Source organism: Phallusia mammillata, chromosome 1 (genome assembly GCF_965637545.1).
Source record: "Phallusia mammillata chromosome 1, kaPhaMamm4.hap1.1, whole genome shotgun sequence".
Classification (NCBI taxonomy): Eukaryota; Metazoa; Chordata; class Ascidiacea; order Phlebobranchia; family Ascidiidae; genus Phallusia; species Phallusia mammillata.
The window spans coordinates 2,485,364-2,510,418 of record NC_137252.1 but is presented as its reverse complement, the minus strand read 5'-3'; the positions used below and the strand labels follow the sequence as shown (position 1 = coordinate 2,510,418).

The following is a 25,055-nucleotide window of genomic DNA, read 5'->3' as shown; positions in this document are numbered from 1 at the left end:
CCCCTTGACGGGTATTGCCTATACACGTGAATATAGGTATAGCCTATACAAGTGAATGATGTTTAAACAATAAATTTACACACGTAACCATTTATTGTGACAAGGACATATTTCGCGATCCCAAATTGGGACGCAACCCACATTTTGACACCCCTGCTGTAAAGCATCGTATTGTTTTCTACTTTCAAACTTCGATGCGTTGGTAGAAACAATCCTATATCTTGAGATATCCCATAGCTATATGCAAAGCAATGTAAACGTAACAAGATGTATTGATCCGTTGAATGCGTGCTGAATGTAGGTTGTTTGTTCTCTGGTCGGATAAAAAAATGGCCCCAACTGCCCCGGATAATGCTGCAATTTCAAATACCGTTCTAAACCACTGTTTGTAACCCGCCAGAAAATTTCAGTTTATTAGCCATGTTTTGGTGTCGTTTTAATTGCTGTTTTTTCCCCCTAAACCATTAACAACACAAATTTGATGACGGGCAAATGTCAATAAAATCACACTTGACCAGAATGGAAGGGATAGTACTGAGTAGTCTTTTCAAATGTTAAAATTATAATCTTGCTTCCTTGGCATGTTTTCAACCGAAACAATTTAGTCGGCATTAAAACAGTAAGGATTAAAATCTAAAAATTGTATGACCACATTTAAACTTCAATTAATGGCTACGAACACCGCCTACAACTTATTGAAACAGCTACTAACACAGAAACTCACGCCAGATTTTTGGGAATTTCCGATAGGTGGCGCAACTCAGCAAGTTGTTGACCCAGCAATAATTGCTACAGCAAACGCCTATGCTCTGTTGCGCCACTAACCGGAAATTCCCATTCGTTTGTAGCAAATGTAGTTTCGGTTACGCACTAAATATAAATATTTCGCTGGATATTGGATTTGTAAAACTGACCTTAAATGTTTTGGGGACAATAGATAAGCTATACTCAGGGTTGACATCGGAGCAGAAAATAAGGACAACCAAAAAATTGAGCGTCCATACGAAACGAAATAAACGTTTAAATCTTTGTTCGAGTCATGACATATCACAAGCCAATTTTTTTTGTCAGAAACAATCAGTTCCAGCAACTCCTTGTTCGTAGAAAATACTTTGTGCATCTCACGACAGCTCAGGTCTAGCTTTACTTCTACTTGCAACAGGGATGTGACTTGTGATTGTTGAAAATAAGAGAAAAGAAGGACATTAGTTCAAAAGAAGGACTTTTCTTAGAAATAAGGACAATACATTTTTTCAAGACATTGCCCTTTAAAATAAAGACAAATCTAAGAAAGAAGGACGGTATGGCAACCCTGGCCATACTATATTACAGGCGAAATGGTCGTACGTGTTCAACGGCTTTGGTTCTGTCATCTTTTGTGTGCAAACAATGTACCGTTTCCAGACGGCACAAAACGTAACCATGCAGATGGTGACATCATAAATGATTACTGATTGTTTTCGATAAATCAGGAGTGAACAGCGGGGTGTACGTGTATATGATTCAAACATAGGTTAAAGCGAATTCATTTAATAAGCTCTTTGTGTTTCAATGAAAAATGAACAAGCCTCAAAAAGTGCAACAACATCATAAACTGGTTATATCTTTATAAACGGTGAATCGTTCGGTCATATTTATCGGAATAAACAAGCTATTTACGCATAAGAATTTCACGGATTGCACTAAAGGCTGGGATATTATGATATACATCAGGGGTCTCCAACTCAACGGTTGTTCCGGGCCAATTTTCAAATTTTCTGGAGGCCGCGGGCCACATGCAGTCTTACATGTCAAAATGTTCTAGTTCATGGTCCCTTAATGGCTAACGGCGTTATTTTTGTTGACCTCCAAGAGCTCATGACTTTACAATCTTACTTCCGTGTTCATCAATGCTTTTTTATTTCATAAAAATCAACAAAGAAGGCAATTGTTTGCGCATAATTCCCTATCTTAGTTTTGTCTGTGATGTCACAATCCGCTCTTAGATCATTGATATGCGTAACCAATTGATAATATTTAGGTGACATAAATCCATAAGCTGTATTGGTAAAAGTTTAAATTACTTTCAGCAGCTTAAGCTTTTTAATTGGTTTTAGCATTGAATTCATCGTGGACCGCGGAAAATTACGAAACGTCTGTTATGTAAATCAAATGGTTTGGAAACCACTGGCCTATAGGCATCTGAAAAAGTCAATGCGGCCAACATAAGTGTCAACAAAATGTTGGTTGGCTTTCATGAACGTAAAAGTTCCTTATCCCTAAGCTAAACAAAAATAGTGGACACAAAAAACTTAACGGATTTTAACTTTACGCTTTGATGATCAGAATAAGGTTGCATTATTTCATCACAATAGTAATAATGTATGACAAAGGTTAAATTTGGTATTTTTAAATTAGTGATATATGGTTTTGAATTGTGAAATACTTGAAGGGTGAATAAAACAAACTCATCCTTTAAATTTTGCAAGATATTAATTTATTATTTCATTTGCTGATAACGCCGCGGGCCACGGAAATTGCCTGGCGGGCCACATGTGGCCGCGTGTTGGAGACCCCTGATATACATCCATAGCTTGTGGATATGTACCCCTAAATTAGGTAGTGTCATACACAAAACGGCAAATTACTTCAAACTTTAGGATCGTCTACTAAACAGTTGGCATTTTTCCTGTTAGTATTAATAGCAGCTCGTTCTCAGAAACTCCAAAAGTTCCAATTACAAGTAGAAAACCGGTACAAACTGGTTAAAACCCGCCGACGTAGAGTCAACACGACTGGTGACGACTTACGGCTATGTTTTGTTTGTGGTGTGGAGACTTGTGTGTCAAATGTCTGTAGTCGTGAAGAATCCTCAGCCTTCCAGGCCATTGTGCACTAATTTTAAAATGTTGTTGATGTTTTAGTTGCGTTTGTGACTGTAAAATTTATTTCAAAGAATATTGTATCACAATGTGTCAAGAAGCAAATGGTGTTTGATTCATCACCTGTAAAACTTGTAGCTGAAGTTATACAATTACAAAAAATTAGGTTATAAAATAGTTCCGTAGAACAATTGCTGTAATTAACCAATGCAATATTCGACAAAAACATTAATTTAAACAGAACAAATCAATTGTTCCTCTAACAATCAAGCTCATATGTCGTCACTGAGCTGCACAAAGCGGCAATAATGGTAAATTATGAAAAGGCATCATCAGCACTTTACACGCACGGACATCTGCACAGTTTCCCAGACCGTACGTCATATGAAAGTTGCCATATTGTTGACAAAAATAGCTCGATGTCTACGTGCTAAGGGGTGGTGCCGGAGTTTGGCGAAGACGCAGATGGCAATATTCACAGACACTTGTTTTCAGAAACACAGGGTGAAACAAGGCGAAAGTTCACTGTTCGAATGATGCAATAATCACTGTTCGGGCCACTAAGCATATTGTGCAAAACTTGCAAAACGACTGTGGCACTTTTGTGATTCAAATTCCTATGACATGTGATAATTTGAACAGTATGAAAGATTTTATTACATGTCTCATCTATACCTACCTTTGTATAAGGTAAAGAATCAATGTTACAAAACTACCTCGTTGCCACGTAACGATAAAATATAACATCATATTACGTTTGGTTATTACAGTTGTTTAGCTCTTGCCAACATAAGATTAATGCAGAGTTAGCTTATAATGTTAACTTACTTAACACAAACGTTTTGCAACAATTGTTGGATGAACTTTGCCGAGTATTGTAGCATTTTTAAACTGACAGAGGTATATGAAACTCTTGGAGGATGGTCTTAATTAAGTGTGCGCCACTCGTCGCCACTAGCGGCAGTATATAACGTTACAGAATAGTGTTACCCTACCTGTTATATGTCAAAGTTGCAAATGAGGCGTCACATAATGATTTCACGCTAATTTAATTTTTTCTTTCGTCTTGAACATGAGTTCACAACCCAGACGTGATCGCGAGTCAAAATTTTTTACTCCTAACAATTTGTCCTGAAATTTGCAGCCATACGCGCCGAGTAGGTGGTGGCGCAGCCACCTTGGTTTTGTAAAGCACGTGGCGGCCACCGCGGAAATTTGGGTTAGTTTATAGCAGTATCGTGAAATGAAGCAGCAATAAGAACTTGACGAAGCATTTTTTAACGTTACTAAACCAATGATAAACCCTGCAGCAACGTGTTACAAAGTCACATGAAGTGACGTCATATTTTACGTCCGCCACCTTTCATTTTTGTCAAACTCGGCGCCTATGTTTGCAGCAATGGTATTTCAGTTATAACTGAAATTGTATACAAATTCAACTGTGCCTTACACGTAGGCGTGGGTATGTGGCATGTGCGGATTATATTAAGTATGTGACGTTGCGTTGACGTGTTGGGGAAGTTGGCAGGTGTAATGTGCGAACTTGTAATGAACCTGAATCATGCGAAAGTTTGCAGAAGCCGCCTTGCTGAAGCGCATAAATACAGCATGAGACGCACTGTTGTTTCATTCGTATTTCTTCATCACAAAGAAAGACAACTACGAAAACTCTAGCAGAATGAAGTTCTTCATCTTGGCTCTTCTTGTTGCATCAGCAGGTAAGTTCTGGCGTTGAAATACTGTTGCTTTTAAACTTAAAGTTTACCCTGTGTTATTTCAGCTGCTGACAGGATCATTGGTGGCGCTCCACTCAGCCCCAACCAGGTTCCATATCTTGTCAACCTCAAGAGATTTGGAAGCTTGATGTGCGGAGGATCTCTGCTCAGCTCCAACTATGCTCTGAGCGCTGCTCACTGCGACGCTTCGTAAGTCTCATCAACTGTAGGCACTGCAACAGCCCGACTGTCGTAGTATTTTTTTAATCTCTTCAAATTCTTGTATAAATCTTCGATACCGAAAATTGTTATTTGTACCACAAAACGAACTTTTTAACGTTTTTCATTAAATATTTATAGTGCAAGCTCTCTTACTGTTACTGCTGGAGACCACAGTCTTTCACGTAACGACGGAACCGAACAAGCGTCCAATGTGGTGAGAACAATCCCCCATCCACAGTACAGCAGCCGAACTCTTGTTAACGATATTATGTTGCTTCAACTTACAGTAAGTAAAAACAAATACTAATACGGTCATAATTAAGCTATAGCTTATATTTGTAGTCTTTTTATTAAAATACTGTACAAGACATGAACAAATCCAGCTTGAAAATCTTGTGCAAGGTTGTTTGTGTTATTAGTCGACCATTTCGACGACTTCGGCAGTCCAGTTTGCGAGCCTTCCAGCTGCAAACGTCGACCCAGCAGTCGGCTCCGATTGCAATGTCTACGGATGGGGCAACACAGCGATGGTCGGAAGTAAGTTTCCTTTCACGCATCGAAATTTGTATATTTTAAGCATGTAAACAAACGTAGATCTCAACTGAAACCAGATTAAGGTCTTTTATTTCTCTGGTTGTTGCCAGTTTCGTTAGTTGAACAAATATTTTCCAACCTCAACTCGTGACGAAATTCGCACATCGCAAGTACTCGATAACAGAAGTTTTAATATAACTAATATGATAATAATTTGATCACAATGTATTTCATATTGACCGCCGTCACCGTCACAAAAATTTGATGACTACCTTAGCTTTTTATTTACAGGCAACTACCCTGATACCCCATACGGAGTCACCGTCCCTGTCATTAGCAACGCTGACTGCAATGTCGCATACGATGGTGACATTACCGACGGTATGATGTGCTTGGGATATCTCGGAACCGGAGGCAAAGACTCCTGCCAGGTAAAATGGCTAACAAATCCAAACAGTTTGTATTTCACAAACCAACAATTGGTGCCACGCGCATTCAGTGTTATTTACCCTTATAAAGTCGACCTGTATAGGACGTCGAAACGTAGGTACAAATTTACAATTGCTAGAAGAGCTCTATAAATTTCATATTATGCCTGGCAGCAACATCTTTTATACAACCATAGGTAACGTGGTGCACCTTATTGTTTATAGGGAGACTCTGGTGGCCCAGTCAACTGCAAAGGAGATTTGCACGGAGTTGTTTCTTGGGGAATCGGTTGTGCTTACCCAGACTACCCAGGTGTCTACACCCGTGTCAGCCACTACATCAGCTGGATCAACCAATACGTTTAAACGTGACTGGTTGACAGTAGTTTTGACGCTTCGAGCGCCAAACTTATAACGCAATAAAAAGCTATTGCCAAATTTCGTCTGATTAAAAAGGTCAGAAAAGCTCACACAGATCAGCACAAGAGTGATTTCATGCTCTTTTAGCGAGTCGTTTGTTGTGACAAAAGCATCATAATTTACGACAAAAAACGCGTACGCACCAACACACGTTGATTAGTAATGCCCTGAATTTGTAATCAAATCTGTACCGCAAAGCTAGGAATAAATGCAAAAAATCGTTTAGCCAAATGAGATTCCTGACGTGGCATTAGTTTCCCTTAGTAATCAGAAGCAAACCCAAACCACTCAAAACGTGTAACTTTACATGCAAAGATAAATCTAGCTTTATACACAGTGCCAAGGGTGTCCGCACATAGGGGCAAATGGGGTCAGCTGACCCCCCCTGGAAAATTGTTGGATGAAAAATAAAAAAGCAAAAACGTGCAAAAATAGGCAAATTTCTGAAAGGGGAGTGATACGAGTGATGACTGGCTGGTCAAACTCTCCAATTATGAAATATGACAAAACAAAGGGCATTATTACCCCAAATGTACACATTACATCACCTTACGCAAGGTTCACTTGAGCACGATAATAGTATGCAACAAAACGATTATATAACTCTGATAATTTGTGCTCTGGTCAATTTTGATAAAAATCCGTAGAAATGTAAACACTGATAAAAATGATAATCTGTCTGGGTGATGTAGGCCTGGTCAAATTTTCAAAAAAAATTTTCATCCGGCCGAAAGGGCAGAGTGAACCCACCTTGACCCCTATTACTTAAAATTTGTACACCTCAGTCAAAAGTTTATGCATCTTTGTAATACACTGAATCCAAATCCATTATCAATAATTTTATGGCATAGTGAAAAACTGTAGCTTGTATAATTCACTTTCTACTGCAAAAAGAACCATTACATACGATTTTCAAGAGAATAATTAAATTATGACGTTACAAATAGAATGCGGTAACTTATGCAAGCTACATGTAGACTTGAGATACAAATGTTGTACCAGGTAATGTACATTTCAGTCAGTCTGGTGTAGAACATAAACCTGTGCCTATTGTGATACCTGATCAATCAATCATTCAATATATTTTGTTTACAACGCACAGAATGAATGCAATAATAATTCACAATAAACAGAACAAACAGATGCGTTGCAACAAAAAACGATCAGCTTGAACCACATGTGGTTATAACTTGTAGCTGACCCTGATTAAAGGTATATTAACTGGTACACCCCATCAAATTGGTACACCCTTAAAAAATATAGTACAGCCAGTATATAAAGCATCGTTGTCAAGTACGACATTAAGGTAATCCCTATTCGCAATGTTAGTAGCAAACAACATGACCAAAAACACAAAGTTCAGACCGGATATATACAAGTTCCCATATTCACGTTACGGTGGTAGACGACAGTCCAATTTATTGACAAACGTTTTGCACCATACCATTTCAATTACAGCTACATAAGCCAGTAGTTCTCAAGCTGTGCGTCGCGACGCCCTGGTGCGTCGTTTCAATTTTCCAAGGGCGTCGCAGAATAGTTTCGTTTCGTGGATTTTTGTTGTTGTATCAATAAACACAACTTTGATAATAAGTTTCCTCATTAAATTTTATTTGCTGGTGCGTCGCAAGTCCAAAACTTTTCCAGAGGCCTCGCAACAAAAAAATTTGAGAACCACTGACATAAGCTAATGCAGCTCTGTCACATGTTTTAACTACAAGAAATTGCGGTATTGTAAAAAATTCAAAATATTTCCAAAAAATGTGATTTCCACACTGTTTTTGGCGATTATTTAAACTAGAGTATTTAAAAGTACTTTCAACTCAAATAACGTTTTCGCTCGAAATCTACAACAATGGTTTCTTGCAAAAAAGTAATTAATGATTTAATTAAGTGTAAAAAGGTTGGGTAATTTTTATTACTATTAATATAAGCAAACTTTGGAATTCATTTAGGACAAGCCTAGGCAATTTACTAATAATCATCAGCAAACAAGCTCAGGAAGTTTCAATTACAAAAACAACACCAACAATAATATTGTTAGAACTAAATTACTGATTTCAGTCGATACAGCTCTGTTCTACACAACTAGCAATAAGCAATCATGATATGCTTGCAGTATCCACATATTGATTAAGTGCCAACCGATACAGAGTTCAAATGCACACCATTTTGAAAGTGATCATTTAAACCGGAAACAAAAACAAACGCTGAATAGCAATTAAAGCTGCGTCTACTACTTTCTTTCCCTGATGTACAAAGGAAAATCACAAAGTGATGACAACACTACAATGCCAGCAATATGACGTAACCAATTAAAATTGTGACAGTAGATAATGTCAAAGGTTTGAAAACATGGCGTTCAAGCATGTATAACTTACAACCAACGTTACCAAACGCAACGGAAAACGTACTGAAACCTCAACATTACCATGAAATACTGTTTAAGCCGATTCGTTATATTTTTTAGTTTAAATCCATACAAATGCACCCTATTTTTATTTTTTTACAAGGTCGGCTGGATCATAAATAAGCGATTCAGGACACTGATCTGTATAAACACTGGATTGCGCTGCTGGCCGTCACGGTTGAAGCAAATTGAAGCGTAATGGCGGCTGCTCAAGGAAGCCCCAAAAATGCATTGCGGGCAATAAGGAGAGAGTGGAAAAATGTCGATAAATTTTGTTTTAGGCAATTGTTCAGCAATTTTTGCATATATGATTGGTATTTTATTGGGAGTAATGTGTTCCAGTGTGTAATCACCAATAAATATGCGTGGATTAACTATGAGCTGCAGTTGGTAGGTGTACTGGGAAAACGTAAAAGAGTTGGAGTTGAAATAAATCATTACTAAAGTGTTTCCATAGAGTACCTATACTAAATCACATATGTGTAGTCTTTCCAGCCCTAAACCAATGTTATAAATCGTTGTGCATTGTTAGTCAGGGCCGTGCAACATACGGCCCTCAGGCCGGAGCACGGCTCGCGACAGTCTTTAATTTACGTGGCCCGCGCTGACTTCTTTAAGTAATCTGTTGTTTTTTACTTTTACTGTTAAATCATAGGAAGTTGTTGTATGGCGTTTTTGGCATTGTATTACACAGCAAAGTTGACATAAAGCTCTCTGGATTAAAAAATTGCCTTCATGGACCCATGTAAACAACCCACGGACCCTTGAGGGGAGCAAACTGCATGTTGGGAACCACTGCAATAAAAGATTAAAATGTATAACTGTTTATTAATTGGCTGTATTCGGTATGTTCAGATCATGGCCCACTGCGAGAAACAGTTGTACGCTTCAGATTAGTCATTGCGAAATTTCTGACTGTTTTACCAGTAGCCCGACTAAATATAAATGTCATTTTTGTAATGTTAAAATTTCAACATCAGATGTTTTTAACTTTACTTTAGATTCTACGTTATACCACCGACTATTTCAGGCGCCTTTGGCAAACTTATAACGTCGGCGATGGCCACAGACGTGATCTTTCTCAGATGTTTATTCCTGGTCTGCGAGTTGAAGTGTGTATTTTAACGATGATGACATTAGCAGTGTTTGGTGTAAGTATACAGATTACGAAATTTTGCGGAAAGCATTAGCTTTCATATTTCAATGTTACATTACAACCTCTTAGCCACGTACCAAAAAAATATAACAGCCTGTCACGTTCGGCTATTACAGTTAACCTTGCAATTATATACAATTAATGCAGAGTTAGCTTACAATGTTAACATACAAAAAAGCATTTTTTGTTACAAACTGTTTGCAAACAACTGTTCAACCAACTATGCCGGGCATTGTAGCACTTTTAAACTGGGAAAGTTATTGAAAAAATTATAAAGGTGATCTTAACTCATAGCCATTAGCGGCAGTATTTAACATTAAAGAAAGGCGTTACCCTACCACTACCTGTTATATATCGAAGGCGCATATGTGGCATGGCAAAATGATTTCAAGCAAATTTCAGTAAACTATCTTTGGCCTTGAGTAGGGATTTACAGCCCAAATGTGATCGCCGGTCAAATGTTTCAAACTTTTTTGTCAAAATGGTCTTAGTCTCAAACACGTGGTTATAAAAAAAAACACTGCAAGAAATTCATCCCTAACCTGAAGATTCGTGCTGAAATTTTTTGCAGCAATGATATTTCAGTTACAAATTCAACTGTGCCTTACACGCGTAGCCATGGGTATGTGACATGTGCGAATTATATTAAGCATATGACGTTGCGCTGACGTGTTGGATAGTTGCAAGATGTTATGTGCGGACTTGCAATGAACCTAAATAGTGCGAAAGTTTGCAGATGCCACCTTGCTGAAGCGCATAAATACAGCAAAAGGTTCACTGTTGTTTCATTCGTATTTCTTAATCAAAAAGAAAGACAATTACTACGAAAACTCATCAGAATGAAGTTCTTCATCTTGGCTCTTCTTGTTGCCTCAGCAGGTGAGTTCTGGCGTTGAAATATTGTTCTACATCCGTGTTTTCACATTCCAAATAACTGTTTTGTTTCCAGCTGCTGACAGGATCATTGGTGGCGCTCCACTCAGCCCCAACCAGGTTCCATATCTTGTCAACCTCAAGAGATTTGGAAGCTTGATGTGCGGAGGATCTCTACTTAGCTCCGGCTGGGCTTTGAGCGCTGCTCACTGCAACACTGCGTAAGTTAAGCCAATTATTCGTCTTAAATTTAATGTTGATGTGTGTTGTCTAAAATTGAAGCTCATTTGTTTTAGCGAGGTTAACAAGCGCACAAAAACTTGGCTGGTGAAAGCATATTGAACACAAACGTTTTGTAAACTTTTTTCAGTGCCAGTTCTCTTACTGTTACTGCTGGAGACCACAGTCTTTCAAGAAACGACGGAACCGAACAAGCGTCCGGTGTCACTAGAACCATTCCCCACCAACAGTACAACACCAACACTCTTGAGAACGACATTATGTTGCTTCAACTTTCAGTAAGTTAAAGAAGTCCTACAACATAAACAGAAACTCTTTTTGGCAATTTGTTTTCCGAAACAGTTGATTGACCGACGATTTTTTCAAATCTTGATTTACAGAATAAAAAAAGGTTTGAAAATATCGCATGTCAATTTGTTTATGTTTTTAGTCGACCATTTCGACGAACTCGAATGTCCAATTTGCAAGCCTCCCAGCTGCAAACGTCGACCCAGCAGTCGGTTCCAATTGCAATGTCTACGGATGGGGCAACACAGCGATTGTTGGAAGTAAGTTTCTTTTCGTTCACACAACTAAAATTTGCGCACTAACACACCTTAACATTCGATTAATAATTGGCAAGTAAACCTTAACCTTGTTTGCAGGCAACTACCCTGATACCCCATACGGAGTCACTGTCCCTGTTATCAGTAACGCTGACTGCAACACCGCTTATGGTGGAGACATCACTGACGGTATGATGTGCTTGGGATATCTCGGAACCGGAGGCAAAGACTCCTGCCAGGTAGAATGGCTAACAAAACCAAAAAGTCTGCATTTCACAAACCAACAATAGGTGTAGCGCACATACAGTGTTATTTACCCTTATAAAGGCGATCTGTATAGGACGTCGAAACGTAGGTTTAAAATTACAGAAGAGCATTATAAATTTAAAATTAAGCCTGGCAGCAACAGCTTTTATACAACAGTAGGTAACGTTATGCACCTTATTGTTTGCAGGGAGATTCTGGTGGCCCAGTCAACTGTGGAGGTAATTTGCACGGAGTTGTTTCTTGGGGAATCGGATGTGCTTACCCAGACTACCCAGGTGTCTACACCCGTGTCAGCCACTACATCAGCTGGATCAACCAATACGTCTAAACGTGATTGGTTGGGAGTGGTTTTGACATTATGACCGCCAAACTCATACCTTAATAAAGAAGATATTGCTGAACTTTTATTGTACTTTAATGTTACTGCAAGGAAATGTTTGAAAAGTTTACACAGACCTCAACAGTAAATCAACGGCTTGATCACCTAGTTCAAACTCAAAAAGTAGCAGTTTTGTGTAAACAAGTTCCTAAATAAACAAACTTGTCAGGTTTGTGGTGGAAAACACATTAATCCAATCTTGTCATTTTCTAGTTCAAAATAGAATGCTTGCAAACAAGCATTACAATAGTATAAAATCATAGGTCGACAAATACACGCAAAATGTAGTCATTTAATGTTGCAATCAAGTCTTTTGAGTTTAATCAATTAGTTGTGTTTCCCTTAATACTAGATGTACCATGTCCGATGTACCACATGTGGGCAAAATTCCGGATGGGTTCAATAACTATCTTTTGCGACACATTGCATATCATGGCATGTTGTTATACGTTACGAACCCTAAACATGTCCTTTTTCATAAAATATCACCACTTTCACATAGATAAAAAGTGCAGTTGTGTTTCTAAATAAGTTACAAACGGAAAGTTTTACAAGGTCCGGGCGTTTTAACAGAATATTGTTAGCTTTTTAAGACGCGTAGTTGCATGAATATACACGTCAGGGCGCACCGTACATCAAAATCAGCCATAGACAACCGTTATAATGTAAACCTTTTAGACTCCCACTGTAGTTACTTGACGTTAATACCAGGCGTCCGGTAACACCATATACTCACTAAAATAAATATAATATGTTCACTTCCAACAGCACAATCCTATAGCAAGTCGCCTTGTGGTCAATTATAACTATCAAATGATTCCACTCGTAGCGTAATAAACAAAATAATTTTGTCAAGACGCAGTTTATAACTACCGACTAATCACAAACATGCTTTACTACGCGTGATTATGAAGGGGGGTAGATCAGTTACCCAAATATAGTTGCTGGTCGATTAAATAACCATTTAGTTAGCAATACTCTTTGCTTGACATGCTACATTTTTTTCAGTCTTAAAAAAGGCGCGCTTATTAACAAATGATTTAAACAAGACAGAGGTTTCGAACCTGGGGTATTTGGTCGAGGTCAAGCATATGTTTTTTCCTTTAGAGATTATTAATAATTTAACTGATGTTTGTCTCAAAAATTCTACTAACGTCACATATGACGAAGTTTGCCAATTGCGATGTGTAAATGCTGACGGCTAGGGCTATTAGAGTTGGAGTGAGGTTTTATAATTAAAATAACATTAAATCTAGCTTATAGGCTAAGCTTAGTTCCTAACCCTACCCTTGTCTTACTGTTGTTTTAAATAACTGTGCTCTTTACGCCATCTATCGGTATTTAGCAAACTTTGTATGTTGAAAAATCAAATAACCCAAGAACTCACAGGTGAGACCTGCTAATTTTCAAAAGGTGACGCAACGGAGCATAGGCTTTTATCATGGCAATAAGTAAACAATTTGCTGAGTCAGCAATTATTGGCATAGTTAAAGCCGATGCTCTGTTGCGCCACCTTATGAAAATTAACAAGTCTGGCCTGTGAGTTCTTGTGTTTGTAGCTCTACCTGTCTTTTGTGAGTTTGTATCTTAGTAGCTGTAGCGTTTGCGTTTGTCTGGTTCAATACAGCCGGTTTCGGTGGTAAATTTTCCATTATAGGGGGCGAATCTTTATGCAAAAATCCAAATACAGTGATGCTACTATTTTGTGCACAAATATTAGACCTATATGCAGTGGAATTTAAATTCTAACAGTTTTTTTTATTATGAGATGTCTTTGATAAATCACATGTAAGTACATGTGATTTGAGAAAACCAAGAAGGAAGTTTGAAGTCCACTTTTGTCGGGCCCTCAGTTTGATTTTATCTCACTAAAATCAAGATTTTAGTAAATTGCCATCGTTCCAAGTTTTGAGACTCCTGTTGTGTATATCTATGTTAACATTACTTTCGGTCTGACATGCACTTTTATCAGCTGTATATTTAGCGATGGGCACAGCCGGTGTGTTCCCGAGCAGTTTATTTCTGGACAGCGCGAGAAGATTTTGGTAAAACTTGTTTTAAGCATGTCCATTGTCCACACAAATCTCACGAAACCGAGGGCTCCAGTTTCAAGCAACCATTTTTGTTTAGCCAACTGTGCCGCAAAAGGAAATTTTATTTCTTCAATGCGCCGCATGCCTAAAAGTTTGAGAACCACTGCTCTACTGGTTAAATACAACATTTGTTTGACCAGGACATCGCTGGGAAACAAACAGATTGGGAATTATATTTAGCGTCTGACGATGCACCTACGTATTGGAAAATTGACATATCTGTGTTTATTTCTGACAATTTTTTATTGCTGGGGGAAAGCTGCAGGTGTTGCCTTGCCGAAGCATATAAATACAGCACCTTTTCTACTGTTGTTTCATTCGTATCATTTCCTAACAGAAAAGACAACTACGAAAACTCTAGCAGAATGAAGTTCTTCATCTTGGCTCTTCTTGTTGCCTCAGCAGGTAAGTACTGGCGTTGAAATATTGTTCTACATTGGTGTTTTAACATTCCAAATAACTGTTTTGTTTCCAGCTGCTGACAGGATCATTGGTGGCGCTCCACTCAGCCCCAACCAGGTTCCATATCTTGTCAACCTCAAGAGATTTGGAAGCTTGATGTGCGGAGGATCTCTGCTTAGTTCCAACTATGCTCTGAGCGCTGCTCACTGCAACACTGCGTGAGTTAAACCACTTATTTGTCTTAAATTTAATGTTGCTGTGTTGTCTACAATTGAAGCTCATTTGTTTTAGTAAGGTTAACAAGCGCAAAAACTTGGCTGGTGAAAGCATATTTAACACAGACGTTTTTGTAAACTTTTTTTTTCAGTGCCAGTTCTCTTACTGTTACTGCTGGAGACCACAGTCTTTCAGGCAACGACGGAACCGAACAGCCTTCCGGTGTTGTCAGAACCATCCCCCACCCACAGTACAACACCAATACTCTTGAGAACGACATTATGTTGCTTCAACTTTCGGTAAGTTAAAGAAGTCCTAACATCAACAGAAAATCTATTTGGAGTTTGTTTTCCAAAACAGCAGATTTACCTTCCAGTTTTTTATAATCTTGAACTACAGAATAAAGAAAAAAGTTTTTTTTTGTAAAACGTTGTTTGTAAATTCATATTTGTTTTTAGTCGACCATTTCGACAAACTCGAATGTCCAGTTTGCCAGCCTTCCAGCTGCAAACGTCGACCCAGCAGTCGGCTCCAACTGCAATGTCTACGGATGGGGCAACACCCAAATTGTTGGAAGTAAGTTTCTTTTAATTTTACATGACAAAAATTTGCGCAAACACCCCTCAAGAAAAACATTGGCTTGAAAATTGGCAAGTAAACCTTAAACTTGTTTGCAGGCAACTACCCTGATACCCCATACGGAGTCACCGTCCCTGTTATCAGCAACGCAGACTGCAATGCCGCTTATGGAGGAGACATTTACGATGGCATGATTTGCTTGGGATACCTCGGAACTGGAGGCAAAGACTCCTGCCAGGTAAAATGGCTAACAAATCCAAAAAGTCTGCATTTCACAAACCAACAATAGGTGCCACGCGCATTCAGTGTTATTTACCCTTATAAACGCGATCTGTATAGGACGTCGAAACGTAGGTACAAAATTACAATTGCTAGAAGAGCTCTATAAATTTCATATTATGCCTGGCAGCAACAGCTTTTATACAACCATTAGTGACGTGGTGCACCTTATTGTTTATAGGGAGATTCTGGTGGCCCAGTCAACTGCGGCGGAGATTTGCACGGAGTTGTTTCTTGGGGAATCGGATGTGCATACCCAGACTACCCAGGTGTCTACACTCGTGTCAGCCACTACATCAGCTTTATCAACCAATACATTTAAACCGTGCTTGGTTGGCAGTTGTTTAGACGCTATGAGTGCCAAACTCATAACGTAATAAAAAAGTTATTGTTGAACTCGTTTGGTTGCGTTTTCCTCACTACTAGTGTTACCATATCTGCGTGGGCAAAATTCCAAAGGTTTTAATAACTATCTTTGGCGACACCAGAGAGTTTGTTTAAGTAACGCATAGTCCCATAAATGTACGATTGTACGCGGCAGGGTGCATCGTACTTTAAAACAGACAACCGTTATAATGTAAACCATTTGGAACCCCTTAAAAAGGATCGTAAAACTACTGTGGTTTAAGCTAATTGGCGTTAATTCCGGACGTCTGATAACCCTACTCTATACCCATTAAAATAAATATAGCATGTTTACTCCTTACTGCACAAACCTATAGCAAGTCGCCTTATGGTCAATTATAACTATCAAATGATTCCACTTGTACCGTAATAAAAAAAAATTGTCAAGACGCAGTTTATAACTACCAACAAACCACAAATATGTTTCACTACCTGCGATTATGAAGGGATCAGTAACCCGTATAGTTGCTAGCCGATAAAATAACCACTACCTCGGCTAAAACAAGACTTGATGTTTGCCAATATCAGGAGTCGCCAACCTTTATCCCTTAAAGAGCCATTCGGACCAATTTTACTGTGTAGAAAAACGTTGGGAGCCACAAAGCCGTTTTAAAATGAACTGCCACTGAAAAAAATGTTTCTTGTCTCGCGACCATCGACTTTGCAATACTAAGTAACTGTTTGTTATCCTACGTGCCAGAGTTTGCCTCTTTCAGACTTTACGTTTCATGGTATAGAGGCGGTTAATTGTAGCCAACTACTACAAGCGGGTTCGCTCATGTTATTGCACTGCTATTATGTTTTTGAGTCTTTGTATTCGGCATATTCGTCACAGAAAGTGTCATCAAAACTAGGTAATTACAAAAACTGAGCCGCATGCGGCTCCGGAGCCGCGGGTTCCCAATCAAAAATTTAAGTCGGCGTATCTCCGGCCAACTGTTAATTTGACCAGTTTATGCCTGGATTATACCACACTCGGCCAAGTGGTCCTAATTTGACAACTATCAAAGATAATTTAGGCGGTTTTAAGCTTGGTTTGTTATACGTGGCCACCTGAAGTATTTTTTAGGCATGGCCAGATTTATTGATTTGGTGAAAAATGCTCGTTTTTTATTTCGCCAGTTTTCAATTTAACCTGCGTTTAAAATTGGTGTTGGTTTTGAAACGCTTGGCAAAATGCATGTAATGATTATTAAAACAACCTGAGTTCGTTTCAGTTCCATCATAAGACAACTCATAGTCTACATGTGACAAATAAATCAAAATGTAGTGCGCTAAAATAACGTCGTTTTTTGGTGAAAATATATCATTATTTAGTTCAAGCTACAGCAGCAACTAACTTTCGTGTGACGTAACGCGCAATGTTTTTTAAAAGCTGTCGGGTAACGTTGAAACAAATTTAAGTAGACTGTACAGTTTATCGAATAAAAAAGAGCACCTATAGGTATTGTTTGGAGACTTTGAAAAAATTTGTGTGCAACCACAGTCTTGTCCAAATCGTTCCTTTGTGGCGTCAAAAACCGTCCTATTGTGTAATTGGTTGACAAAATCACGTGAGTATGTATTTGAATATATGATAGGCTAAGTATTTGCGACTTGTGCCTCGTGTTGATTAGTTACAAAGTGTGGCAGTTAGAGAGAGAGAGGTATTGCAGTGTCACTGTTCTGACTGTTTTTAAACCTTGTCATCAACTTTTAAGACAGCTTAAATGGAGTCGTCGTTTGCTATACAACAATTGCGAAGAGTGTAGTCTGTGATATTATGGAATTATTTAGAATCTTCAATCAAAAAACGTATCAGCACAGGTTTGGGAAAGCGTGATGTACATCGTCGTTATAAGTGTAAGTTCTTGGTTTGTATGTTCAAGTTCCTTTAACTAACTGTGTTGAAACAAAATAGACGCAAATAGTTTTATGTGTGTAATAAGTTGCAGAATTAGCCTATACCAAGAACCCTGGCCTATACCAAGTTACCTAACCCCTGGCCTATACCAAGGGTTGCCATCGACATGGACCCCAAAATAAGGACAACCAAAAATTTTCATACGAAACGAATTAAACGTTTTTTTAACAAATCTTCGCATTTATACGATCCATGACACATCACATGTCGAAACTGCCCGAAAACTACGAACATCAGTCAAACTTACAAAAAATAAGTTTTAAATGTAAGCCTCGCCACAAACATTGCTTCTACAACAAAGATAAAATTGGTGTACCAGTGAAAAGGGAATATTGTGTCACATTGGGAAATGTCACGCCAGGGATGTCCAAGTTCAAAGTGTGGCACCTTGCCGCATTTTACGTGGATCCCGAATATTTGTGTTCTAGTTCCACGGTTAAAAACTTCGCAAAAAACGTTGACCATTGGGCGTCATGCCTGATAAAATTCGCCCCCATCAAAAAAAGACACCCCTGTGTTACGCAATAAGAATGACTTGCGTAGGGCGAAGAGAAAACTAAAGATTCGTGATTAAAATTTAAGTTTTGTGCAAGGCAGACGGTCAATCCGTTTCGTCCAACTGTCCATGTCCCACTTGCAAACTGCTCTACGGCCATTACTGGTCTATTACTGGTTAATAGACTCTATTGCCCACCGGTTAAGAAACACTGGCCTAAACATCATATAGCGACAAACAGCAATTTGGTTAAGAACACAAATATGTTTGAAGGACAAATTTACACATGCGTTGTGATAAGTCAACTTGCAAAATAATTTGTTTGTGTTTATGTTGTCTATCTCTCTCTGAACGAGTTTCCAATATCAGAAGTTTATTTACGCAAGGTTCATTGCTATAAATATTGCACCAGCAAAATACAAAGATTAAATGACAATTTTTTTCTCATTTTTTTGCGGACAATACACGTATGAGCGTCATTTATGTTCATAATACCGATGACTATTTCTGAGGCTCGGCTTAAGACATTTCCATTTCTAGCTGTGGACACAGCAGGTGTGTTTCCCTGCAGTTTATTCCTGGAAAGCAGTAGACAGTTTCAGTAAAAGTTATTTTCAGCGCATCCCTTATCCACGTAAACGTACGAAAAACGCAGACTCCAGTTTCAAGTAAACGCCTTTCTACTGGATTAATTCCAGTAAAAACCTATTTTTTTAGATGTTTTTAACGAAAACGGAATCATACACACCAAAAGTCGCATTCGGACCACAATATTACATTTTCTTACTGTGCAATCTAAGCATGACAGACTACATCCACCCAACATATATTTTCAGTATATAAGCTATTGCTGCCAGGCATAATATCAAGTTTGTAGAGCTCTTCTGGCAAATGTAATTTTTGCCAGAAGAGCTCTACAAACTTGATATATTTTCAGGTAAATGTTAAAAACAACTTTCTGCATTTAGTGCTTAAGACCAATCTAAGCAATTTAAAAAGGCAGAATATATTGTTTTCAAGGTCAACAACATTTAAAACAAGCTGTTAAAGTCGTCAAGTTATTAAACAACCATCTGATATTTACAGAAACTTGTAAATTTCGTTTCTCGTATCTTTGCCTGCTCATTACAACCCAAACACTTATTCTAGCAGCCATGTACACATAAAGTAAACATAAGGTTAATGTCATCTAATACAGGGGTCCGCAAATAGTAGGTCGCGACCCAAATTTGGGTCGCGAGACCTTCCAGTCTGGGTCGCGAAATATTTTAAATTTCCCAGGAATATAAGCATCGCATCTACAGTATTAATGAATTTCGGCTTTTTTCAACCTTTTAATTATTATTGGATTGTTACGAATGACTACGTAACTGTGACATACAGTCTATGTAACAATGCAAAAAGTTAAGCGCACCTATGCAAGCATGCGTTTTCTGATTAGCCGTGTTCTCAACACAGAGCCCACAATTCTCATTTGATAGAATAAATACGTTCGTTTACGTACTGTTTTATGTGAAAATAGCAACTGACAATAGCACAATAGCAGTCTTAATATTGATATTTAGTTGATTAGTATTTTCCACAGACTTGATGCTTGGGTCGCGAGAATTTAGAGCAATTTTTTTAGGGTCGCGCCAAAAAGTATTTGCGGACCCCTGATCTAATAGAATATCAATTGTTTTTTCAACTATGACGTCACAGATGAATCAATGAGCTGGCTTGAAAAGAAGTCAAAATTTTAATGATTCGTAAAAGCAGGGGTGTCAAACTCCTGGGGTTCGGGGGCCACATTGCAGTTTGGAATTACGCCGAGGGCCGCATGTTATTTTTGATCTAGTTTTATACACTTAAACAACCTTTTCACTGCGACGACCGCATTGCAGATCCTTATTTCACCAACAGCCGCCAATTATCTGCTGGTTTTTGTTTTAAAAATACAGATGTAAAGAAAAAGGTTTATATCATATATATATACCGTCTATTGACGCCCCCAAAAGCCCTGATTAATTTCCAACTTGGTGTACAGATTGAGCTGCACAATGTGAAAATCAGTTTTAACTGTTAATTACGTCAGAATCTATATTGTGACGCATTTCGTACCTGTTTTTTCGCATTGTTTGCACACAATAGGCCTACAAAAAATCTGTGGCATATGCCTGCTATAGGCTGGTAATACTCTTTTCAGTAACACAAAATCAGTTTGAAAATCAAATGTTTTGGCAAAGGAGTTGTAATTACATCACGGCCGCTAGCACATATATTTTAATGCGGTCGTACGGCCGCGGGTTGTGCACCCTTGACTGAAACTTTGAGGAACGGTTTAATTACTATCGTTTCTATTTATAACATGTGAATTTGTATTTATAAATTAAATTTCGGTAAATGTCTGTTTAAATAATGGTTGTTTTCACTTTGAAAAGTAAGAAAAAATTAGTATAGTTAGATAAAAATCTGACAAAATACTACAATTGTTGTTGACTGTTTGTGGGCCGCATTGGAGGGCTTCGTGGGCCGCATGTGGCCCGCGGGCCGCGAGTTTGACAGGCCTGCGTTAAAGAGATGTGGAAATTTTTACTTTTCGAACAATGTAGTCAACAATGTTTGTCCTGTGACGCATTGTACATACCTTGTAATTTACCCAAAAAGCTGTCAGCATAGTTTTTTGGTCGTTATGTTAGTTCAGGGGTCTCAAACTCAAACTGCTTTGGGGCCAAAAACAAACTTTTAAGTAAGTCGAGGGCCGCACTATCGATATCGAACAAAAATACTGCAAGATTACAAAGTAAAATGCTCATTTATGCCATTAGATACATTAAAGAGCAATACTGTAACAAATAAGAAACAGATATACAGTGCAGCAAAGTGAGAGAGTTAACTGTACTTTATTTCTATGTGCAGAAACAATGATCTACAATGACCAAACAATTGCAACCGCTGATTTTTTAAAACGGGCTAGTTCAAATAATCTGTAAAAACGCTGCATATACCAGTAATAGAGAATGATTATATCATGTTAATTCACTGGTCTGACAGGGTATATCCGCCTAAGTAAAACACAGAACTTCTAAAATTTACTTCACGGACAGCACAAAAACCCTTGGAGGGGCGCATGCGGCCCGCGGGCCGCGTGTTTGAGACCCCAGTGTTAGTTTGTCGTTTTGATTTTATAGAAAATAATGTACATAATGGTTTTCGTAAAGTTTAAAGTATAAAACAAGATGGTAGCTTACACTAAACGCCATTTGTAAGAATTGTTAGCTTTTCCATACTTGTATCCTTTTCCAAGAAAAGGGCAGCTATAAAAATGCTAAAACATGTCACAACCTTTGTTTAATAGTACTTACCACAAATTTTTCTGGGTTTGTATGTAATTTGCATTACAATATAAGTGTTTCAGTATAGGTTCGATGTTACCTACAGTTTCGCAACAACTGTTTCTATTGAACAAAGACTCTACTGCAGTGGTTCCCAAACTTTTTCATATTTTTTTTCAAAACGGTCCCTTTGCCATTATTTCGAGGGCTCGCGGTCCTTGAGCCTGAATGTGTATTTCATAAAAACGAAAGTTGCTTGCAGGATTTTAGCTAGTTATGCAAAATTGCGCATAACAATCATTCAAAGACAGCATGTGACATCACAAACAGGACAAAAACATTACGATTGTGCGCGAACAATTGCATTTTTGATAGTTGTCATTTAATAAAGGCCATTGTTTAGCAATGGAGACAGTCGATTCTCAATTCTACTTTAATTTAAACTTATTTAGTGGCACAAACTGACGCCAAATAAGATTATAGAATTACTTCAACCGCTTCGCGGTCCCCCAAAATTGCCTCACGGACCCCTAAAGGACAGCGGACCCCAGTTTGGGAACCGCTGCTCTACTGGATAAAGCGGTAGAGCTACTGACACAGGAATTCACACCACAGGTTTGCTAGTTTCCGGTAGGTGCCCCAACGGAAATAAAGCAGATTGTCTACAAAATGCTGACGGTTAGGGCTATAATTGGTCTGAGGTTTCATAATAATAATAACAACAATATAGTCAACCTAAAAACCCAGTTCTTTATGTTAAATTTAGTCCCTATCACCGTTAATGCAAATAACTGCGTCATGTACGCCATCAAGCGGTATTTAGCCTACATTTTGTTGCGTATGTTCCTGTATTAGTAGCTCTACCTGTCGCCTTTTATTTGACCCGGTCATCGCTGGGAAACAAACAGATTGGGAATTATATTTAGCGTCTGACGCGGCACCTACGTGTTGGAAAATTGACATCTGCGTTTCTGATAACTTCCAAGAGCTGCAGGAAAGTTTACAGGTGATGCCTTGTCGAAGCATATATATACAGCACCATTTGCACTGTTGTTTCATTCGTATCATTTCCTAACAGAAAAGACAACTACGAAAACTCTAGCAGAATGAAGTTCTTCATCTTGGCTCTTCTTGTTGCCTCAGCAGGTGAGTTCTGGCGTTGAAATATTGGTGCTTGTTTCAGTTTTATTTTAAATTTTAATTTGTTTTGTTTTCAGCTGCTGACAGGATCATTGGTGGTGCTCCACTCAGCCCCAACCAGGTTCCATATCTTGTCAACCTCAAGAGATTTGGAAGTCTGATGTGCGGAGGATCTCTGCTCAGCTCCGGTTACGCCATGAGCGCAGCTCACTGTAACACTAAGTAAGTTAAGTTTTATATCTAAAGTCCATTTGTGGGTATTTTTTTATATTGTTGTGAAACTTGTAGCCCAAAGTTCTTGTTCGTACTACAGATCTGAATGAAAGCGGCGCCTTTGTAAACTGTTAGAAGTTTTTTCAAAGGTATTTAATGCTAATTATGTTTTATGAATTGTTACACTATGTACGTATACCTAAGACACAAGCTTCGCTTTCCCAAAACGACGCTTTTGTAAATGGTTTTCAGTGCCGCTGCTCTCACCGTAACTGCTGGAGATCACAGTCTTTCAAGCAACGACGGAACCGAACAAGCGTCCAATGTTGTCAGAACCATCCCCCACCCACAGTACAACACCAACACTCTTGAGAACGACATCATGTTGCTCCAACTTACAGTAAGTAATCCAAATCCTTAAACATGTGGATTGTTTCTGTCACTTCTATTGTGCATTTTTTGAACACAATCTGCAATATTTCCGTTTATGTTTATATATTTCAAATTTCGTATTCACTGCAAATAGATGTAAGTTGTAACTGCCACATGGAAAGTTTTTTTGTGCTTTTAGTCGTCTATTTCCCAAACTTCGGCTATCCGATATGCAACTCTCCCAGCTGCAAACGTCGACCCAGCAGTCGGAACTCTGTGCAATGTTTACGGATGGGGAAACACCGCCATTACTGGAAGTAAGATTCTTAACATTTAATGATTTACCTGCCCCTAACCTTGAAAAAGTAAATCCAAAACATGGAACTAAAACAAATTTAGCCTGCAGTATCGTTTTTTGAACATTTATTTTTTCCAAATGGACGGGACCCTAGAACACATAACGTGTGTGTTTGGTATCACGTTATTTGACTACATTCGTTTGTTCGTTGCAAATTGCTTAAAACACAATGTTGCATTTTGTTGACTTTCCGCGCATTGTATTCGTAGGCAACTACCCTGATGTCCCATACGGAGTCAGTGTTCCAGTGATCAGCAATGCTGACTGCAACTCAGCTTATGGTGGAGACATTTACGATGACATGATGTGCTTGGGATACCTTGGACAAGGTGGCAAAGACTCCTGCCAGGTAAAGGGTCAACTTAATGACATTAATGCCTTATAAGGACGAGCAGACAAATAGCTCCACAAATTATGTGCCCCGATATTAGTCGAGTTTGGCGCCCATCGGTTGAGAAACACTGCCTTGATGAACGCAAACATTTGATGTTTTACTTTACAGGGAGACTCTGGTGGCCCAGTCAACTGCAACGGTGCCGTCCACGGTGTTGTTTCCTGGGGAATCGGATGTGCTTACCCCAACTACCCAGGTGTCTACACCCGTGTCAGCCACTACATCAGCTGGATCAACCAATACGTCTAAACGTGGATGGTTCAATATCCTATTTGACGCAATTAGCGCCCAAATAATAATGCAATAAAAAAAGTTGTTGCTGAAGTATGTGTTTGCAATTTAATAACTTATATCCGGAAGTTTCAGTCAGAAATGCTAATTAGTCGCAGCATCAACAGATCAAGATTTTTTTTAAAGTTTAATGACAAAAAATAAGGCCCAAATACTCGAAAAAATCCTTCCTTTATTATTCAAACGTTTGGGCAAATGCTCATGTCATCATCGGTCTTATAAGAGCGTCACTTAGAAGCGATAGATAGGACTTAACATATTTAGGCTATTGAATCCTTAGCACTCCTACAAATTTCGCCAAGTTGCTATTAAGCCGATACCTACAAATATTTTTTCACAAATCAAAATAAAGTGAGATTCATACTGTAATGTAAAGCAATAAAATCATTTGTAAACGTCGAAATTTTTCATGAAAAGTACTTTTAAACATTCTTCGCATAGAATAGACCCATGGATGTTCTTAGGGTAGAATTCACCAAGTTAGATTAATCCTAGATTAAGTAAGGGATAATCCCTGGTAGTCGTATTCACCAACCTAGATTAAATTTTA

General features: G+C 38.5%; 4 protein-coding genes across 4 annotated transcripts; all 4 read left to right on the top strand.

Moving 5' to 3' along the window:
- Positions 1 to 4,539: 4,539 nt before the first annotated feature.
- Positions 4,540 to 6,126, top strand: LOC145239724 (trypsin-like). Its single transcript, XM_080103121.1, has 6 exons — positions 4,540 to 4,579; positions 4,642 to 4,786; positions 4,937 to 5,084; positions 5,218 to 5,335; positions 5,624 to 5,763; positions 5,986 to 6,126. Exons 1-6 carry the CDS (start codon positions 4,540 to 4,542, stop codon positions 6,124 to 6,126), a joined length of 732 nt encoding a protein of 243 aa, XP_079959247.1.
- A 4,451-nt stretch (positions 6,127 to 10,577) lies between these two features.
- LOC145239717 (trypsin-like) lies at positions 10,578 to 11,999 on the top strand. The gene is made up of 6 exons (XM_080103117.1): positions 10,578 to 10,625; positions 10,696 to 10,840; positions 10,990 to 11,137; positions 11,290 to 11,407; positions 11,504 to 11,643; positions 11,859 to 11,999. Exons 1-6 carry the CDS (start codon positions 10,586 to 10,588, stop codon positions 11,997 to 11,999), a joined length of 732 nt encoding a protein of 243 aa, XP_079959243.1. The 5' UTR covers positions 10,578 to 10,585.
- A 2,501-nt stretch (positions 12,000 to 14,500) lies between these two features.
- LOC145239713 (trypsin-like) lies at positions 14,501 to 15,941 on the top strand. The gene is made up of 6 exons (XM_080103106.1): positions 14,501 to 14,548; positions 14,619 to 14,763; positions 14,913 to 15,060; positions 15,220 to 15,337; positions 15,439 to 15,578; positions 15,801 to 15,941. The coding sequence occupies exons 1-6, from the start codon at positions 14,509 to 14,511 to the stop codon at positions 15,939 to 15,941; spliced, it is 732 nt and encodes a 243-aa protein (XP_079959232.1). The 5' UTR covers positions 14,501 to 14,508.
- A 6,902-nt stretch (positions 15,942 to 22,843) lies between these two features.
- Positions 22,844 to 24,496, top strand: LOC145239734 (trypsin-like). The gene is made up of 6 exons (XM_080103132.1): positions 22,844 to 22,883; positions 22,955 to 23,099; positions 23,343 to 23,490; positions 23,662 to 23,779; positions 24,030 to 24,169; positions 24,323 to 24,496. Exons 1-6 carry the CDS (start codon positions 22,844 to 22,846, stop codon positions 24,461 to 24,463), a joined length of 732 nt encoding a protein of 243 aa, XP_079959258.1. The 3' UTR covers positions 24,464 to 24,496.
- Positions 24,497 to 25,055: the final 559 nt, after the last annotated feature.

Bases quoted from the DNA above. Each gene is read 5' to 3' on its own strand.
- LOC145239724 (XM_080103121.1), top strand. From the start codon at position 4,540: ATGAAGTTCTTCATCTTGGCTCTTCTTGTTGCATCAGCAG. The intron at 4,580-4,641 runs GTAAGTTCTGGC...GTGTTATTTCAG, and splicing joins TCTTCTTGTTGCATCAGCAG to CTGCTGACAGGATCATTGGT. The intron at 5,336-5,623 runs GTAAGTTTCCTT...TTTTATTTACAG, and splicing joins CAACACAGCGATGGTCGGAA to GCAACTACCCTGATACCCCA.
- LOC145239713 (XM_080103106.1), top strand. From the start codon at position 14,509: ATGAAGTTCTTCATCTTGGCTCTTCTTGTTGCCTCAGCAG. The intron at 14,764-14,912 runs GTGAGTTAAACC...TTTTTTTTTCAG, and splicing joins GCTGCTCACTGCAACACTGC to TGCCAGTTCTCTTACTGTTA. The intron at 15,061-15,219 runs GTAAGTTAAAGA...ATTTGTTTTTAG, and splicing joins TTATGTTGCTTCAACTTTCG to TCGACCATTTCGACAAACTC.
- LOC145239734 (XM_080103132.1), top strand. From the start codon at position 22,844: ATGAAGTTCTTCATCTTGGCTCTTCTTGTTGCCTCAGCAG. The intron at 22,884-22,954 runs GTGAGTTCTGGC...TTTTGTTTTCAG, and splicing joins TCTTCTTGTTGCCTCAGCAG to CTGCTGACAGGATCATTGGT. The intron at 23,780-24,029 runs GTAAGATTCTTA...TTGTATTCGTAG, and splicing joins AAACACCGCCATTACTGGAA to GCAACTACCCTGATGTCCCA.
- LOC145239717 (XM_080103117.1), top strand. From the start codon at position 10,586: ATGAAGTTCTTCATCTTGGCTCTTCTTGTTGCCTCAGCAG. The intron at 11,138-11,289 runs GTAAGTTAAAGA...TTATGTTTTTAG, and splicing joins TTATGTTGCTTCAACTTTCA to TCGACCATTTCGACGAACTC. The intron at 11,644-11,858 runs GTAGAATGGCTA...TATTGTTTGCAG, and splicing joins GAGGCAAAGACTCCTGCCAG to GGAGATTCTGGTGGCCCAGT.